The sequence below is a fragment of the Juglans regia genome, chromosome 11 (genome assembly GCF_001411555.2).
Source record: "Juglans regia cultivar Chandler chromosome 11, Walnut 2.0, whole genome shotgun sequence".
Classification (NCBI taxonomy): Eukaryota; Viridiplantae; Streptophyta; class Magnoliopsida; order Fagales; family Juglandaceae; genus Juglans; species Juglans regia.
This window is the reverse complement of record NC_049911.1, coordinates 26,116,937-26,135,243: the sequence shown is the minus strand read 5'-3', so window position 1 is coordinate 26,135,243 and position 18,307 is coordinate 26,116,937. Positions and strand designations below refer to the sequence as shown.

The window sequence follows — 18,307 nt, the reverse complement described above, 5'->3', positions numbered from 1 at the left end:
AAGTTGACAAGTGAAATGATCAAAACATCTGGAGAGCATTGATTGATGATGACCCTATAAATCTAGGAAACGTGCAAGGTCTTAATTACTATATGGTTTAATAAAATGTGCACTTTCAATTTAGAATTATGTTAGGTATAGTCATGGAGAGCGTAAGTATTATGTAGTCATTTTAAAAAGAGTGAACTCTACAGTTAAAAAATTAATTTTTTTTTCATGTAAATCTCGTATTTATTCATTTTTTTTAAAATAATTGTAAGACGCTTGCACACTTATGATTGCAATTATTATTTATCTTTCTATTTTATATTAGTATGTGTATGCAGTGCTCCTATTATTGCTATAATGGCTGTACTAGGATGGCTTTGTCACTTCAAATGTCTTTTGAGTTTGAATGGAGTTTACTTACGCTAACGCGAGTGGAGAGACATGCTCAGCCTAACAGTACCGTAGACGCAATCATACAAATTTGGAGGATTTCAATGAAAACAAAACAAAAGTAAACGCTTTTAGTTTATAAATGTGCCTATGCACGCCAATTACTTGATATTCAATCAGATGCCTCTCTTTCCTTGTTGAATTATTGACTTGGGAATTTGATATTCATGACAACGGACCTCCACAACCAAAAGAATGGATATATATATATATATATATATATATATATATATATATATGCTATTTTGCTTTAGTTCTTAACTTCTTTCCAAGCATTCGAAGCTTTGATCATGGAGGGTTTTCAACATTTTCAAGCTCATTATTATGATTACGGAAAACTATTAAAATTGGCCATCAATGCCCCCGTCTCATAAGAAATTGACAGATTAGGAGAATGGGGGAAGCTTCACACCCTACCAGAAACTCAACCCTTGAAGCAAAAATTTTTTCCTTTTTCATTTTTTCTTTGCACTTATTGGGGTTGCATTCAAATGATTTTGTCTGGCACAAAACTTTATTCTTACTTCTTCTCCAGGAATTGTGAGGCAAAGACTAAACCATCTGTCAAGAAAAGTAGATTGTTACATATTGAATCTCAGCCATTGACCAAGTGGTTGGTCCATTGATGATGGGTGTAGTCTTTTTCTTTTTCTATTGGAAGATCCAACCAATCCTCAATAAATCTAGTTTCCCATTTCGAGTAATTATTGAAGCAGTATCAGAGATTGATGGTGGATTTGGCCTTATATATGATCCTGAAGCAATTCAGACACCATTTTCCCTTTTTTTTTTTCCCTTTATATCCCACCAATGTCTATATATCTAGTAAGAGGGCAAAGAAGCGTTTTCACACAAAAACAAAAACCCCAAGTATTTCTGATCTGAAAATGGATTTAGACAAGCATTTGGATCTATTTATGGAGGCAGCATTTAGAAATGTAGCCACATCAAAAAGAACTCATGGAGGCAGCAGCAGCAGCTAGGCCACTTAGTTGTCTGGCCAAAATTGGTCAAGCTTTACTCGAGGTGTAGTATAATGCGTAGATAAAATACTTGTTGCAATCACACGATTGGCAGCTTCAGTATAATGAACTCCATCCCAGACTATGGATCTTGATACATTTCTGCAGATGCTGTAACCAGGCTGGCCGCATGTTGCTTTTACATTGTAATTGTTTGGAGGCCCCCCATAACCACAACAAGCCACGAATGGATCTTCAAAACCTACACGAATAAACATATGCTCACCAATGAAGGTCATTATAAAGATGGAATATCCTAAAGAATAACTTTTCTATTCCACTTAACATCACAAATAACTATTATGCTTACCATATTTTTTGTACTTGGCAAAGAGTTTGTACTTGATTGTGTATATGTCCACGTAAACAATAGTTGCATCCTTGAATACTGATCTCAGTTCTTTGCAGACATTGTTAACTCCTTCATTAAAAGCCTTTGCAACATCATTATGGATGCGAAGGCATCCAATTCGATCAAGATCTGTGTTGTTATGTGGATGTAATGCAAGTTCTTTAGGGGCACAGCCTAATGGCCCAGTGTTGTGTATCCAAAATCTTCTGCCACCATATTGATATATATTCTACAGTTGCAGCATATAAGACTGTGTTACTGAAAATTAAATTTAATGATGTCCCACTTGAATAATACTATCAAAATATCAATTCAAATTAATGCAACGCATGGAAATATAGACTCACTTGAATGGCTAGTTTGATTTCTGCAAGAAATGAAGGAACTTTTTCAATAACTGGTGCATATGTTAAGTTTGTTGCGTACAGGGCTAGCAAGAGATCATTCTCTCCAATATCGATCATATAAAGTGCATTACGGATTCCATCTTCATCGATTAAGTTTCTGGAACCTGCACAACAGTTTTTGCACTAATAAAGAGCTAGAAATTTGGGTACATACTTCTCGAGTCTCTTTGATGGTAGGAAATGCCAATACAACAGTAGGTAAGCATAAAACTGGAAAGAAATGAGCGTACCCAGTGATAGGAGTTCAAGAGAACGTTTTCTGAAGCGAATGAATTGGCGAACTTGAACATCTAGTGCAAAAGGCACAAACTGTGGCAGCAAGGTTGCTCCACTTACTGCGAAGTTCACTCCACTTGTGAAATTTGGTGACAATGAGTCCAAATATGGGCTCAAATAACTCAGGTTCAAGTGTTCGCCTATGGAATTCAGTGTAATAGGTGAGATACGTATTTTCTTTTGATGTTCAGTTGAGATAGATTGTATAGAAGATTTATAATAGCATGAAACTTGAACTTAGTTTGTTGGCTTTCCTTCCTTCTCTGTTCTTTATGTTTGACATTACTGCTGTGAAAGTTTAAGTAAACTGATCATACCTATGAACCAAATGCTGGCCCTCCCCATAATACAGATATAAATATTGACACTTGGCACGAAAAGACTTTTAATAATAAGCACAAATATATAACAAGTTACTGGTCAAATCTTGTAAGGAGACTTTCAGGATGTGATGGCAGTATGCAATACTCCAGTCAAAAACATAGAAGAAGAGGGAAGTGATAAGATAAGCTTCACATCCTTTCATGTGACAAGAACATTTGTTTATACCCACTGAAGTTGAAATTACAGGAGATAAGACTTTCTAGCTTGTGTATGACTTCTTCAACAGAAAGGGTAACAAATTGGAACGGTTAAAAGATTTGAACACAGAATTACTTCACATAACTTGAGAGGTTTGGGCTCATGGTGTTTAATATGCTCTGCTGTAGTACACACAGAAATTAAGGTGAACAGAAAAGTTGGACTCACAGACGAAATCAATCACAAGCCGTCCATCGCCTAGCCGGCCGGTGCCACTGTGGAAAAATGTAATGCCATGGGGAAGGCCAATTGGGAGTCCAGTGCCTGCCAGGACACCTCCAGTATCCGAATTGGAATCACCGAAGTTGATTAGAATAGGCCTGATGTTGCTGCTGCACTTGGAGTTAGCAAACATTCCAAGGAAGACGCACACCCAAACCAGCAAAATAGGATGTTTAGAAAATCCCACGTAGCCCATCTCTTCCCCCCGTCTTTGAACTCACTGAATTAGCAAGATTGATCATCGACTTAGCCAACTTGGAGTTCAAAACCCTTTCCTACTATCCGTATTTTAAGAATCTGAGATTCACATGGTCCAGCCTCCAGGATACACGCTGCTGTGCAAAGACTTTGACCCAACTGGTTTGCTGGCGTTGACTTTCTGTCTAGTTATAATAGTAGGAGTCGAACGTGTAAATTGCAGATCTTGGAAGCAACCTTTCCAGGCAATGGATAAATGCAACTTAATTTGCATGTGCCCGAGACTCTTGCATTGGATCTTTAACATAACACTCACATGGTAACGCTTATGATGAAAGTGGCAGAACTCCATCCCAGCTTGTCTATTTTAATTCTTCAATGCAGAGATTAAAACCAGTTGGACACAACATGCCATTTACGGTTGTTAAAGCTTTTGCAGCGTTGTAAAGAGACTGAGGCAGTAGGCACCCATACCGATCAAAGTTCTAGCATTTGTGCACCCAGAAAGATTTTCCCATCATGTTGGTTTAATACTGGACGAACTACAAGACAATATTTGCAGTTTGAGAATTTCAAACAATGTGACAAATCATTGGAATAGGAAGATTGGATCTTTTAATGAAATATGAAAATTCATACAAACATGGCATTTTTTACTTGGGTGAGGAAGGAAAAGGATGGAAAAAGAAGAAGCGAAGGAACCGGCTATATCATTCTGTCCGATGTAAACTGTATTATGAATTCCTCGTCATTATAGCCAAATATACAAAGAGTACCGAGTCTGCCAATCTGACTTTTAAAGGCGACCCGTCTGTCTCCATTAGAGACTCGAAAAAGACTTGCGACGTCGAAGAAGCTATCGTTTCTAATACATTGGCCGTTTCTAATGACGAAGCTATGGCTTCTGGAACACAGTGCTACTGATGCGACTTTGTTCGCCTCAATAACTCCAAAAGAAAAGATGAAGATCTGATTCTGAACGACTTTTACGGTTTCAGTGTAGTTGACTGTACGTAAATTCCCAGTTAAAAACAGAGAATATAATTTTTAGATGTAGATAATAAAAACAGAAATGCTTCAGTAATTTTATAAAAATAAATTTATAAATTAATATGATACATCAAATTATAAATTTTTTTTTATTAAAAATATAGATCTAATCACGTAAATTTATGAATTTATTTTTATAAAATTAAATATTATTTATCCCATTTGATAACAGTATAATAAAGAGATACTTTTTGGGGTACGACCTTTTCACTTTATATCTCATATATATTTTACAATTCGGAATACTTGTAATATAATAATAAAAACTCATAAATTTACAAGACAACATTCCCAATTGATAAAATAGTAAATAATTGTTCATTTTAGTTAGAATCGATATATGCCACACGGAGAAGGTAAATATATATATATATATATATATATATATATATGCGAATAGAGAACTGATTTCTAAAAATATTATCGGTATTTCTTGGGCTATTAATTGAGAACTTGATTTAAAATTTGAGTGTGTTGCGGATCAATTGAAGTTTCATACATTTTTCAAAGGATCAAGATAGGCATTTGTAAAATGAAACAAGAAAACTTGTAATCTCCTTGGAAGGAGCCATTGGAAAATTGTTGTGGCTCAAATCAACAACTTCCAGTTGCTTAAAGTTTGAGAGTTCTAGGGGGCAATTCACCATTATCTATTAATGGAATAGAACAGAAATCTTTTTCTAAGATATTTAAAAGTAAATAATGCTTCATCAATCTGTGTACTGATCCGTATTCTAACACCCCTAAGAAATTACAGGAATCTATACGCACCCTTTTTTCCCTTTATCAAGAGACTTACTGTCGTACTTAATCCTATAAATTGAAGGACAAAATAATTGTTTTGTTGTAACATTCCATGAATAAAAATACCATTTGCGGACACTCCAATCCTCAGTAATGAAGCAGAACATAAACGCCCTTGAACACTCCAGAAAAGCGGACGGACGTTATAATGAATATGTTCAAGGCTCATATACTTGAAGGCCTAACCTTTCCAACCAAGAAAAAAAAGAGTTGTTAAACTCATTTTCTCATCTTCTTATGCGACCTGGCATTCTTGATACCCAAGTATTTGTCCATATCCTCGTCATCATCGTCATCTCTTCCTCGCCTCCTCGAGTTCTTGCCTTCAGATTCTTTGATTTTCTGTAGAAACCAAACATAGAACATAAAACAACAATAAATTAATTAATAATAAATAAGTTCACACAACAGCAAAATAATGTTCTTCCAAGGTGGACCCCATATATGGCAACAATTCTTTACCTAAAATTTCATGAGCTGGGAACTATACTAAGGATGGAAAAAAGTAGAATGAAAACAATTATAATAATTAAGTCCAGAAAATATTCACAGCATAAACACCACAAGTACTAAAGCAGCCAGAACAAAGAATCATGCAAATACAACAGCTAGAAGGTGTTGGGTCCTTTATCATTGCTCTCCACATGGTTACTACAAAGTGAGTAATTCCATTGACCCAGGTTCATTAGATATGCGGAATCAACCATGGGATCTTCACCAATTTGTCTCCTAGGGCTAAGGTGGGGCCTGTAGGATCAGAATATCCAGGGCTGTGCGAGCTAGGAACGGGTAGTCCCTAGTGTCATCTGTCTTGTCTCAAGGTCTAATGTCCAAACCGGTGGTGGGGCTTTGGTTTGCTAATGCGACTGCAAGAGAAAGAAACATGTTACCCGGGGAGTTCCTCAATGAGAGGGTCTTTGAAGTTTAGGTTAGAAAATTGTTAAGGTTGTAGAAAGTTTTGTTACCTAGTTCACTTGTTCAACTTTTTCCTTTATAGGGTGTGGCACGCCTACCTCCTTTCACATCACATGCATAATTCCCGTTTTTATCTTTTTTAAACTTTACTAGCCTTGTTTTTCTAACCTTCCTTAATCCAGGAGTCCCCTTTTTACACCCTCAGTGTACTTGGGTTGCACCCCTAATACTTTTTTTAATAGACAACATTGTTACTTATGAAAAAATATATAAAAATAAAAATCATACATCAAGATCACTTATATATAAGCTTATTAGTTCTAGTTTGACAGAACTAATGATGGAATTGAAAAGGAAAGTGATCACGATAGGGCTTGCATCAAAAGAGTGTTATAGCTGCAAGATTTCAAGGAGACATAGTATGTTGTGAAATCCTAATTGAGAAACTGTTTACTTCATGAACTAGATTCAAGATTGAACACTTTCTGCTTAAGAATAGTTCAGTATGTCGCTAGGCCTGGATGGCTAGACTTCCAAGTAGGGATAGCTTCTAGTTGTACTCATAGCCAAGTCATGTTCCATATTTCCTCCTAGAATTGACTCTTTCATAAATTTAGTTTTATGAAGAGAACTAATCAATTGAATGACGGTACATGCTAAAGGAGAGGTTGTCATCTTTAGCATCTTATAGATAACATGGAAGGACGCATAAACGAGAAACTTCGGTAACGTGGTAACATGCTCACAAACCAAGAAAGGTAGTGACATTGTTACTAACTATAACTGACGCATGGCATAATGATGATTATGTCTAACTTTTCTTCTCTAATTTATATTCAGAAAAGTTCTTAAGAAACAATTTTATTTTTTTCACAAGTCTTAAGAAACAATTAACAATCAGCCAACAATACCAGACTAATGTTTGATAATTAGTGAAACATATATCTTAATAATTGAATATAATGTCTCTGATAATTAGATAAACAAATAACCATATGATGAGACACAAGAAGTTTACCACGAGGCCATTATAATACTTTTTTTAACAAGTAGAAACCCCAGCTAATACAATATTAGATAACTGAGACAACTTGTAAAGACAGGCTATTTATAAACTCTCTGTGGAATTATTCAGAGCCTACTAGAGTGACTAGCACTAAATCAGAGCTAGTGAGATAAGGCCACCAGTCGATTAAGGATGGACAAGGACACCACTGCATCCACCCGAACTGTAGGCACAAGTACTCTTAACCTTGGCGCACATAAATTGTGGAAAATTAAATAAAAAACACCTTAAATATATTACCAATAGAGATATTCTTTTGGCCTCTGTGACACGCTCCATCAATAGCAAGACTTCCTCTTCCTGAATAGGAATGTCTGGTAACTTCTTGCCTTAACAAAAGAAATAAAAAAACCATTAAATTTTTAGACACTCTTCACAATGCCTCTCTACTGAAAAATAGCATGTTTTGCCTACCAAGAAGTTTCTCAATCTGTAAAAAGAACTGCAGTTGATACTGATTCACGAAAGAGATTGCAACACCCGACCGTCCTGCACGAGCAGTTCTTCCCACTCGATGGATATAATCCTATGGGGCACTTGTGATTAGAAAACGAGGGAAAATAGAATAAACAGAAACAAATTCTACTCACAAAATTCAATATATAATTTATAATCCAAATAAAATCAAACCCAGTTACAAACGAGTATGTGGATGCATAATTCCAAGTAGTAGTGTGACAAGCCAAAATTTCAAAAAATAATGAAAAGCACCATAAAAAGAGGACAACAATGCTAACACACAACTTCTACAAGGGTGTAGGAAAATCTCCCAAGAGTGGGGGTGGGGAGGAGAAGGCACATCAGCTTGAAATTCATCAATCAATGCTGTGACAGGAGCTGGAAATTATTTTATCAAGCAATACCTAAGAATAAATGAACAATTAGTCTAGAAAATTTGGTATTAGCATCAACAGAAGTTGCACGCGCTTGATCTTGCGTGGTAGAATAGATTAAGTAGAACTGACCCTACAGCAGGCAAGCAAGACTTTTTATTTTAAAAAAAGGTAGCAGGCAAACAAGATTTTAAGTCTTGAGTTTAAAAGGAGTAGGTGTGATGTATGCTTTTTACGTAAATGAAAAAAGACTCAAAAGGGCCAATCTGTAAGGGCTCAACCTTTTCGAAAGTTTCAAAGAAATACAAGTACTTAAGAAAGCAACCTTTAGAGCCACCCAAGATTGGGAAGTTGACGCATTCTCAGAGTTCTATAACCTAGTATACTCTACTCATATGAGGGGTTTTTTTAGTACTACTACTGGGCCATCTGAAACTTACCACTCAGATGGTCCTCTTGGCGTGGCACAATCACGTAGTGCCACGTGGTTAGTAAAAACAAAACAAAAAAACACACAAACCTTATATTCAAACCAAAACGGCGTCCGAAAATACAAAAAGAGAGAGACTAAAACTCTTGGTTCCCTCTACCCATTTTGTTTTTTGTGTTTTTAATTTTTTTTAATAAACCACGTGGCATCACATGGTGGTGCCACTTCAAGAGGGTCATCTGAACAAAGCTCAAGTGTTAAAGGCCTTGGGCTTGGGGGTATGCTCCCCCCCAGGTCTAAGATTCAAATCCCCTTGGGTGCAAACAATCTATAGGGGCCATCGGACTGGAAGATTTTCACCTTGAATTACCCGAGATGCAGGAAACTCTTTGCCGAGGGCTTATGCACCCCCGAGATTAGTCGAGACGCTGTTCCTAGACACCCGATGCCAATAAAAAAAAAAACGAGGGTCATCTAATCAGTAAGTTCAGATGGCCAAGTAGCATTATTCTTTTTTTTTGGGTGGGAGGGGTTTGAAGAGGGCCCTTTAAGAAAGAGAAGTTCACCGTCCACTCCTACCAATCCATAGAGAAGCATAATACAAGTCCATTCTAGTGTAAGAGTAGTTGGAAGATAAAGGCCCATCTAAAGGCAACTTTCTTTGTATGGACCGCTTCCTTGAGGAAGATTCTCACATTAAAAAACTTCAAGAAACGCTGAATCATTGTCATCGATTGTTGTTGTTTGTGCAAAAAGAGTGGGGAGTTCGTTCATCATCTACTAATTCATTGAGAGATTGACATGACCTTGTGGAATGAATTTTTTGCTAGGGTTGGTTTAGCTTGGGTGATGCCAAGAAGGGTGATCAATCTCCTAGCTTCTTGGAGAGGCCTTCAGGGCAATTCTCATATGGCAGCAATTTGAGAGATGATTCTGATTTGCCTATGGTGTCTTTAAAGGGAGAGGAATGAGATAAGTTTTGAAAATCATGAGAGGTCAAAGGATGAGCTTAGAACTTTCTTTTTTAACACTTTGTTCCATTGATCAATTGTAATTGATTTTAATGCATTAAACATTAAAACCCTTAATGCAACTTTTATTGTTCTTATTCTCAAGTGGGTTGGAGCTCTGAATGTGAGGGATTATCACCTCATTAGTCTTATGAATAGGATATACAAGATAATCTATGAAGTCCTTGCCAATCACATAGAGTACGGTCATGGGAAGTATTATAACAAAGACTCAGAATGGTGTGAGAGGTTTATTATGCAAACTTGACATGGAGAAAGAAGGCTTAAGATCATGTGAATTAGGATTTCGTGTTATTTGCTTTGGAAATGTCTTTCTTTTTTTTTGTGGGGGGGGTGGGGGGGGGGAAGGGAATGGATTTCTTAGATTAAACATCGTATTTCAACAGTCCATTTCTCAGTTTTGGTGAATGGATCTCCGAAGGGTTTCTTCAATAGTTCTCAGGGCTGAGACAAGAGGACACTCTCTCTCCATTTCTATTTATCATTGTCATGGATTGCATGTTGGATACTATTGTTGGAGAATTTTTATCAGGTTTTTTCGATGGGTGGTGTCAATATCTCTCATATTCTCTTCACAGATAATACATTGCTTTTTTGTGACCCGAATTGTGGTCATATTCAATATTTGAGAGCACTCTTGCTTTGTTTTGAAGTTTTTCGGGTTTGAAGGTCAATCTCTTGATGTCTGAAATGGTACACTTTGGGTTTTGAGAGTAATATTCGAAGTTTGGCTAACATCCCGGATTGTAAGTGCGATACCCCATTCTGATAAGTGATAAGGGTAGGTGGTGTATGAGATCCCACATTGCTTGGAAATGAGAAGTTCTTGCTCTTTATAATGTTCCAATGGAGCTTCAATTGTATCATTGAATTATCCTTTTGGAGTATAGGTCATGTGGCTTGGCCCTTCCATTGGGGCGTTACAAATGGTATCAAAGAGCTTATCTCAACCACATAAATGTGGGACGTGAGTCATGCCACCTACGACGGAGTGGCCAAACGAGGACATTAGGAATTTTTTTTTTTTTTTTTTTGGGGGGGGAGGTTGTGATACCCCATTCTGATAAATGATAAGGGTAGGTGGTGTATGGGATTCCACATTGCTTAGGAATGAGAAGTTCTTGCTCTTTATATGTTTCAATGGGCCTCCAATTATATAATTGACTAATCCTTTTGGAGTATAGGTCATGTAGTTTGGGCCTTCCATTGGGTGTTACAGTAAGGTTGCCTAGTTAATTATGAAATACCTCAGTCTTCCATTGAGGGCTGCCTTGAAGCCTATTTTGGGATGGTGTATTAGAAAAAATCAAAAGAAGATTGGCAAGTTAAAAAAGACGACTTGTGAAAAGGGGGCATAATCACTAATCAAAAGCACACTTTCAAATCTCCCAACCTATTTTCTCTCTTTTTCCTTTACCTGCAAGTGTGGCATCTCATATTGAAAAAGTCTTCCATGCGTTTCTCTAGGGAGGTATCAAGGATGAAGCCAAGTTCCATCTTGTTAGTTGGGACAAAGTTTGCTCTCCGGTGGCTTGTGGTGGTTTGGGAACACTTGAGAATGAGAACAAATCCTCCTTGGGAAGTGGTTATGGAGGTACCATCGGGAGGAAGAGGATTTGGTTGTTGACTTTAAGTATACTTGTTTTGTTTTTTGTTTTTTGTTTTTTTTTTTTTTTTGGGGAGAGAAAGGTGTTCTAATGAAGTTAGGGGTGCTTATGGAGTGGAGTTGTGGAAAAATATGCATAAACAATGGTGGGGAAGGGGGGGGAGGTTTCCAAGTCCTTCAATTTTGAGGTAGCAAGGGCTCTAGTGATTGTTTTTGGTATGATGCTTGGTGTGGTTCTAGGGACCTTAAGAGTGTTTTCCCCACCCTCTTTCAGTTAGCAAGAGATAAGGAGGCTATGGTGGCTGATTTGATGGATAGCTTCAATCACTCCACAAAGTGGGCACTTGCTTCATTAAAGCAGCTTATGATTGGGAACTTGGTATCTTTGCTCAATTTTTCAGTATATATATATATATTTTATAAGTAAAAATATTATATATATATATAATAGGAGTAATCAAGTACACTGGATGTATACATGAAAACACTTAGCCCATACTAGAGAGCTCCTAACAACCCCAAGCCCGAATACAATGGAATACACCAAGCCCGAATTGGAATAGAACACACCTCCCAAACCCCAACCCCTTATTTCCCGTAAGACTAATACTCCACCCTAAACTCCCTCTACTAGGACGTATTCATAATGCCCTCCCTTTAGTCTTCCCTCGACTTGAGCTATCTCCCTTAGCGTCGTAGTTGATTGCCCAAGAAAGACGCTTTAACTCCTTGCTTTTCTTAAAACTTGATTTCGTTTCAAGCGAGTGGCCCGCCTCAATCACAGTGAGTAGTGCTTTAAATTGGTCTTCACATCCACAATATGAAGGCCCCACAATTTTTCAGTATATTGTATGCGATAAATATTGGAAATGTTGGGGAGGACAGGATTTTCCGGACTCTGGTTGGGAGTAGGAGATTCACAGTTAGATCTTTTTACAAGGCTCTCTTGGGTCATCATAGTAACCATTTTCCTATGAAGAGCATTTTGGAGATGCAAGGTTCCTCCCAAGATAGCTTTCTTTGGTTGGACTGCTTCCCTTGGGAAAATCCTCACCATTTACAACTAGAGGGAATTTAGTCTTATCATTATGGGCTGGTGTTATTTATGTAAGAAAAATAGGAAACTGTGGATCATTTATTATTACATTGTGAGATGACCTGGTTTTAGTGGAATGATACTTTCAACTGGACCGGAGTGACATGGATTATGGGATATATTTAAGTGTAGGAGGGGTCTTTGGGGTAACGTTCAAATTGCTGCACTGTGGAAAATGATTCTTCATTGTATTATGTGGTGCCTCTAGATGGAGAGAAATGGTAGGTGTTTCAAAGACCAGGAGAGTTCCTTGGACAAGCTGAAGAGATTTTTATTCAACATTCTATTTTCTTGGGCTTCGGTCATTGATTGTGATGGGGCTAGTTTCCATAATTTGCTTGTTTAGCTCCTAGTTGCTGCTAGGTGTAATTCATGCATACTTCATGTGTATTTGGACTACGCCTGTTTTCAATCAATACAACTTTCTTCTTACTTAAAATGGCATGAACATTCATGAATTCCTTGTATCACTAGAACATCACGCATAGGCGGCACTCTTGAATATGTCCCATATACTTGGGCCCTTTCCTACTTTTATTATGATCAGTAAAATCTTGTTTACCGATTAAAAAAAGAAAGCAACCATGTACTACTCACAAGTTTCCACAATAACAGGAGCCACTTAACAAAAATCAACATAAAAGCCCACCAAACAGGATGTGAAACAGCAGAGATATGAATTATGGCCCCTCAATAAACATAGAAGTGATGGATTTGTGAAAAATGAAAAATCATGAAAATAAATATTGAAAAAAGACAAACCTTGGGGTTTTCAGGGATATCATAATTGATAACCATATCAACTGATGGAATGTCAAGTCCTCTACTTGCCACATCAGTGCAGACAAGAATATTGCATTCTCCTGCTTTGAACTTTCTCAAGGCTCCAAGTCTCTTCGACTGTTAAAAAGGAGTCCATAAAAAATGTTATTGCAACATTGACTAAACATCAAAAAACAAAGGATAAATTCAAAAAATAAAGAAAAATTGAAGATGAAAAGGAAACTCCAACTCCCTTAAAGATTCTATAGCTCAAAATCTGTGCAGTTTTGCTAAATTAACACATAATACCTGGGTCATTTTGCCATTAATTGGAATGGCCCTCAATCCAAGATTTCGAAGAAACAGGGCAACAAAAGATGTTGAATCGCATGTTCGCACAAAAACCATTGATGAGAATCCACACTTCTCAATCAAAAAATATACAAGATAGCAATCCTGTAAAAACATTTATGATGAATACAATCAGCCAAAGCCACAGCATACACCAACAATTAACAATTAACTAAAGAAACTAAAATGCATGGCAAGATCACGCCTTCAAGAGGCATGAAATTATCACACTTTCAATTAACACTTCACTCCAAAATGCATCAGTTTCACCAAGAAAGCATGATGGCCCTTCTGGTGGCACCTCAAAAGTCATGCTTCATGCAACTTGATCAATGTGTGGGTATATACACAAATTTTATTGACCTACATGCTCTAAAGAATATGGCTGTCTTCTACAACAAACTCAAGGATATTTTCTCAACATACCCGAGAATTTAATCAAAATGCTTAGTAAAAGAAAAACCAAGATAATTTCCCTGATAGCCATTAGCAGTCACAAATTCAAATGGTTAGTTTATTTGTGCTAACAACTGCGACCCACCCGTGGGTAGCCCAAGTGCTAAGGGCGAACTTGTGTGTATGAGCCCCATGTCACAGGTTTGATTCCCCCTGGGATCAAACTGCGATTTAAGTGAGAGGCCATGGCGGTGGGTTGTTGTGCTAGTCTCCCCAAGGGTTTAGGTTCCACGGGTGAGTCCTAAGGGCTCTGCCATGGGATGGTTCCCCCGTCATCGAAAAAAAATTCTGCTAACACCTGGGAATGATTTGATAAAGATAAACCAAGATAATTTCCCTAATACCCATCACCAACCATTATATTTGGCATACATATCCATTCTTTCATATGACACCTTGAGGAGTTAAACACTGGGAAAAGGAAAAACCTTGTACTTAGCTGGCAAAAAGCAATAATGCTGCTTTAGTGTGTCAACAGTTGAATATTTTGATGCTACTTCAATCTGAAATAATCCAGAAACTGAGAATTGTTAAAAGTTGGGACAATTATTATCGAAAATTGAAATGAAGTACAAAATAATGATTCTTATTACCTTCACAGCATTACTTCTTAAACAAGCCCTTTGGAGCTTCTTAACCTAAAACATCAGTGAGTGAAAAAACATTATATGGAGCAACATATAAATATTGTTTTTCATCTCAACACCCACTGTGCTTCCCATCCTCTCTTGTCCAAACGTCGCCCGGAAAAAACTAATAGTTATGCTGATATAATACGAAAGACATACACAAATCAACAAAAGCCTTTAAAACACACCTTTTTCGTCATTGTAGCCGAAAATAAATATGTGCTCCGCTCACGAGGAACAACATTTAAAATTTCATCGATCGATTTCTCAAATTCCTCGTTCAATAATTTATCGGCTTCATCTAAAACCTGACAGAGAAGGAACTAATGTAACTATCCCCAATACATTGAGGAATAAGATAAGAGTATCGAGGATACCATAACCAAAACAAACGAAAAAGATACAATAAATTAAATGAGTAAAGCATCAATTGCTCACAAGATCAAAACATAATAGAGTGGTGAAGTTTGTGGATTGCAAAGTGGGTAGGAAGAATAGATACTTTACTTTGCTCCACAATGTTTATTTTTTATGTTGTTAATATCATATAAAACAATATAACCTTAGGACAAACACTCCAAGGCTAGCAAATCGCACATCATGCAAAGCATTAATTGCCATTTTCCAATAGCATGTCTTACCCATACTATACCATAAATCAACATTTACTATTAGATATACCATAAATCATACACTAAAAAAATATATCAAAACAAATCATGAAATGAGCAAAATATATTTCAATACTTTTTTTTATTGGCATCGAGAACAGCGTCCCGACTAATCTCAGGGGTGCACATGCCCTCGACAAGGAACTTCACACAAGTGCACTTGGGGTAATTCAAGGGAAAAATCTCTCAGTCCGGTATCCCCTAGAGATTCTTTGCACCCAAGAGGATTCGAACCTTAGACCTTGGAGGGAGCATACCACCAAGACCAAGGTCTTTACCACTTGAGCCAACCCCTAGGGGTTTATATTTCAATACTTCACATGTGCCTCTCAAAAAGATAAAAGTTGACAAAAAATATATTTAAAATTTATTGTAAACTAAAGAAGACGAAACAACAAATCCAGATCCGAAAATTTTCAATACGTGTTGTTATATCACTTATCCAAATAAAAAATGTATTGTGGTATCATCATATCTTTATGTTAGCAAACATGTGTTCCATAATCGAGATGCTTTTGATTTCTTCTCCTAGGGGAAAAAAGTAGTTGCAAGGTGATTTTTCTTTTTTATTTTGCATTAAATATAAAAATTTATTAAAAACAGCGAGGAAAGCTCATACTTTGGAAAACATATTAGATTCCCATAGAATTTAGATTTAATCAATAGACTCCACAAAATATGGGATGGAAACACTACAAAAACCAATAAAAGAACTCATTACAAAGACCACAAAAATAAAATTTTAACCCAAAAATGGACAGTTGAATGGTATAAAAATGCATTACTAACCACAAATTCTGATTTCTCATTTGTTGTGAAGGTAATTTAGGCTAGGTTTGGATAATAAAACCATCTCGTCTCATCATTACAATTTTCACAAATTTCCACATAAAATATAATAAACAATTCAACTTTTTTAAATTCCAAAACAATAATAATATTAAAAAAAATATTCTAACAATATTTTATTCAACTTTCATCTAAAATCATTTTATCTCATCTCACCATCCAAACCCCGATTTTGTTCAAGCAATTCCTGGCTACAATTGGGAATATTTTATCAGGTACTCGTTTCATTTTCATGCTCAAGCTTTTGAAACTCAAGTGCTAAAGTACTGCACTTACTAATATTTGTGTAAAGACTAATTCATCTTGTAATTTCAAATAAATAAATTAATTCATCAATCTCCTATCAAATTGTTTCCAAACTCCTAAAAAGTAAATAGCCAACATGGAATAAGGAACTGTACCAAATACTTCAATGTACGAAGGGAGAAACCTTTTGTATTGCAAAGATGATCCACAAGGCGACCAGGTGTCGCAACCTACAAAGGAATGAAATATAAGTAACATTATAAGTGGATTAAAAATCTAATAAAAATAGGCAGCAAAATTGGTTTTCTGGATTTAAACCAGACAATTCAAAGGAGCTCTTGGCAATTGAGAATTACAACGCTTGAATATGAAGGAATTTGTGCGCATACACAATTTTAGTGACTAAGTTACATTGCACAAGTAAATATCATGTTTCTTTAAATTAGAAACAATAAAAATACCAAATATAATATTTTCTATTAATTTTCATCATAATTAAGTTCAAAACTAAAAGTACCATCCAATCTTTTGTCACATTAAGAAATGCAAGCTTTGGTTTATATAGTAAAAGGGCCAAGCAAACAAATCTCAAATTCAAGAGTAAAAAGCAAAAGGACAAATAATATTATCTTTAGTACGTATATTAGGTAAATAAATGAGTGCCTGGAAGGAGTGCAACCAAATGTGCAGGAGCCTTCAACCCGATACTAAGGGAAGCACAAAAGGCAAAAACCTAACATGAGACAAGAGTCACCAAAATAAATTATAGGAAATATTATCACATCCTGAACTACCACCCAATTAGCAATATGCACCCTAAAACAAAAAGTTGCAATGTGCACCCCAACTGCTAATATGTTTTATTGTGCACCTTTAACTAGGATCTGCTCATCAAGTTGAACAAAAAAGTAGGCCATATGACAAAGTCCCAACGGTTGTATCTTAACGACTAGTGCACATTTTTTTTTTTTTTGATAAGTAAAGAAAAATAATATGAAGAAAAAGAAGAGTCCAGGATGGGTGAGATGCGGCGGGTTAACGACTAGTGCACATTGAAACCTATTGGTACTTTAGGGTGCGCATCAGTGTAGATAAAAGTGTGCTTAAGTGCCAAGGTTGAAACTTTTTGCTTACCAAAGGCGAAGCGTATGTAAAAAAAGGCACTTTCGGCACTTTTTGTGTAAGCTTATAGCAGAAAAGCACACTTTGTAATTTTTTTTAAAAACAAAAATACTAAAATATCAATTCAAGACCTAGAAACGGATGTGAACAAATATTAATTGAATTGACTATCATTAATGTATCACGACACCACAAGTTGTCATATGTGATATATATAATGTATAATACTCTAATAAATTGAGTTCATAGGCTAAATACATTACCATCTTTCATTTTAAACCTTCTTTTTCTTTTTGTTATTATACATTATTTTTAAAAATGTACGCTCTACTTCAATAAGTGCCACTTGCACAAACGCCATCTCTGCGCCTAAGCTCTAGACAGCGCTTGCACTTCAGTGTGCCAAGTACTTTCACTAAGACTAGTGCACATTACCATGTTTCCTAGTACACATGAAGTATGCATGAATTACACTATAGAAGGATATTGCAAAGAGAACACCCTTCAATAGAGTGACTTCGTTTAATGAAATAAGTATAGCACCCATTCAATCGGAGGACTTTGTTTATTGAATAATGCTAGTTAGCCCCATCTTTTTGCCCCCTCAAAGTTACCACTAGTGTATTTGATTTTTTTTTTTTTTTAAATGGTTACAAATGTTACCACTAGTGCATTGTGTTTTTTTTTTCTTTTAAGATTTAAAAAAAAAAACACAAAAAAAAAAAAAAATTTTGAACTAGTGGTAACTTTGAGGGGGCAAAATGATGGGGCTGAGTAGCAGCACTCTTGTCTATTGGAATAACATTTCAAGTTTTTGAGTTTCACCTAAAGGGAAGTCAACACTTTAAGAGAGCAACTAATGGGAGCTCCCATATCTTCATCCGAAAGATGAA

At 36.3% G+C, this 18,307-nt stretch overlaps 2 protein-coding genes across 2 annotated transcripts in view; both read right to left on the bottom strand.

The window, feature by feature from the left end:
* Positions 1 to 1,259: 1,259 nt before the first annotated feature.
* Positions 1,260 to 3,560, bottom strand: LOC109004139 (GDSL esterase/lipase At3g62280). Its single transcript, XM_018982584.2, has 5 exons — positions 3,246 to 3,560; positions 2,450 to 2,635; positions 2,160 to 2,323; positions 1,771 to 2,041; positions 1,260 to 1,662 (listed from the first exon to the last, which is right to left on the bottom strand). Exons 1-5 carry the CDS (start codon positions 3,493 to 3,495, stop codon positions 1,427 to 1,429), a joined length of 1,107 nt encoding a protein of 368 aa, XP_018838129.2. The 5' UTR covers positions 3,496 to 3,560; the 3' UTR covers positions 1,260 to 1,426.
* Positions 3,561 to 5,211: 1,651 nt separating this feature from the next.
* Positions 5,212 to 18,307, bottom strand: part of LOC109004145 (DEAD-box ATP-dependent RNA helicase 10-like) — a 29,586-nt gene continuing 16,490 nt past the window's right edge. Inside the window, exons 8-16 of the mRNA XM_035695656.1 lie at positions 16,448 to 16,522; positions 14,715 to 14,834; positions 14,491 to 14,535; positions 14,326 to 14,400; positions 13,400 to 13,546; positions 13,091 to 13,228; positions 7,747 to 7,858; positions 7,573 to 7,661; positions 5,212 to 5,693 (exon numbers count right to left, since the gene is read on the bottom strand). Of these exons, the coding sequence (XP_035551549.1) occupies positions 5,571 to 5,693; positions 7,573 to 7,661; positions 7,747 to 7,858; positions 13,091 to 13,228; positions 13,400 to 13,546; positions 14,326 to 14,400; positions 14,491 to 14,535; positions 14,715 to 14,834; positions 16,448 to 16,522 (924 nt within the window). The 3' untranslated portion in view covers positions 5,212 to 5,570. The remainder of the gene's footprint in view (positions 5,694 to 7,572; positions 7,662 to 7,746; positions 7,859 to 13,090; positions 13,229 to 13,399; positions 13,547 to 14,325; positions 14,401 to 14,490; positions 14,536 to 14,714; positions 14,835 to 16,447; positions 16,523 to 18,307) is intronic.

Coding starts and splice junctions, on each gene's coding strand:
- LOC109004139 (XM_018982584.2), bottom strand. CDS start 3,495: ATGGGCTACGTGGGATTTTCTAAACATCCTATTTTGCTGGTTTGGGTG. Junction 2,042..2,159: donor AAATCAAACTAGCCATTCAA/GTGAGTCTATAT, acceptor CTGCAACTGTAG/AATATATATCAATATGGTGG. Junction 1,663..1,770: donor TGCCAAGTACAAAAAATATG/GTAAGCATAATA, acceptor TTATTCGTGTAG/GTTTTGAAGATCCATTCGTG.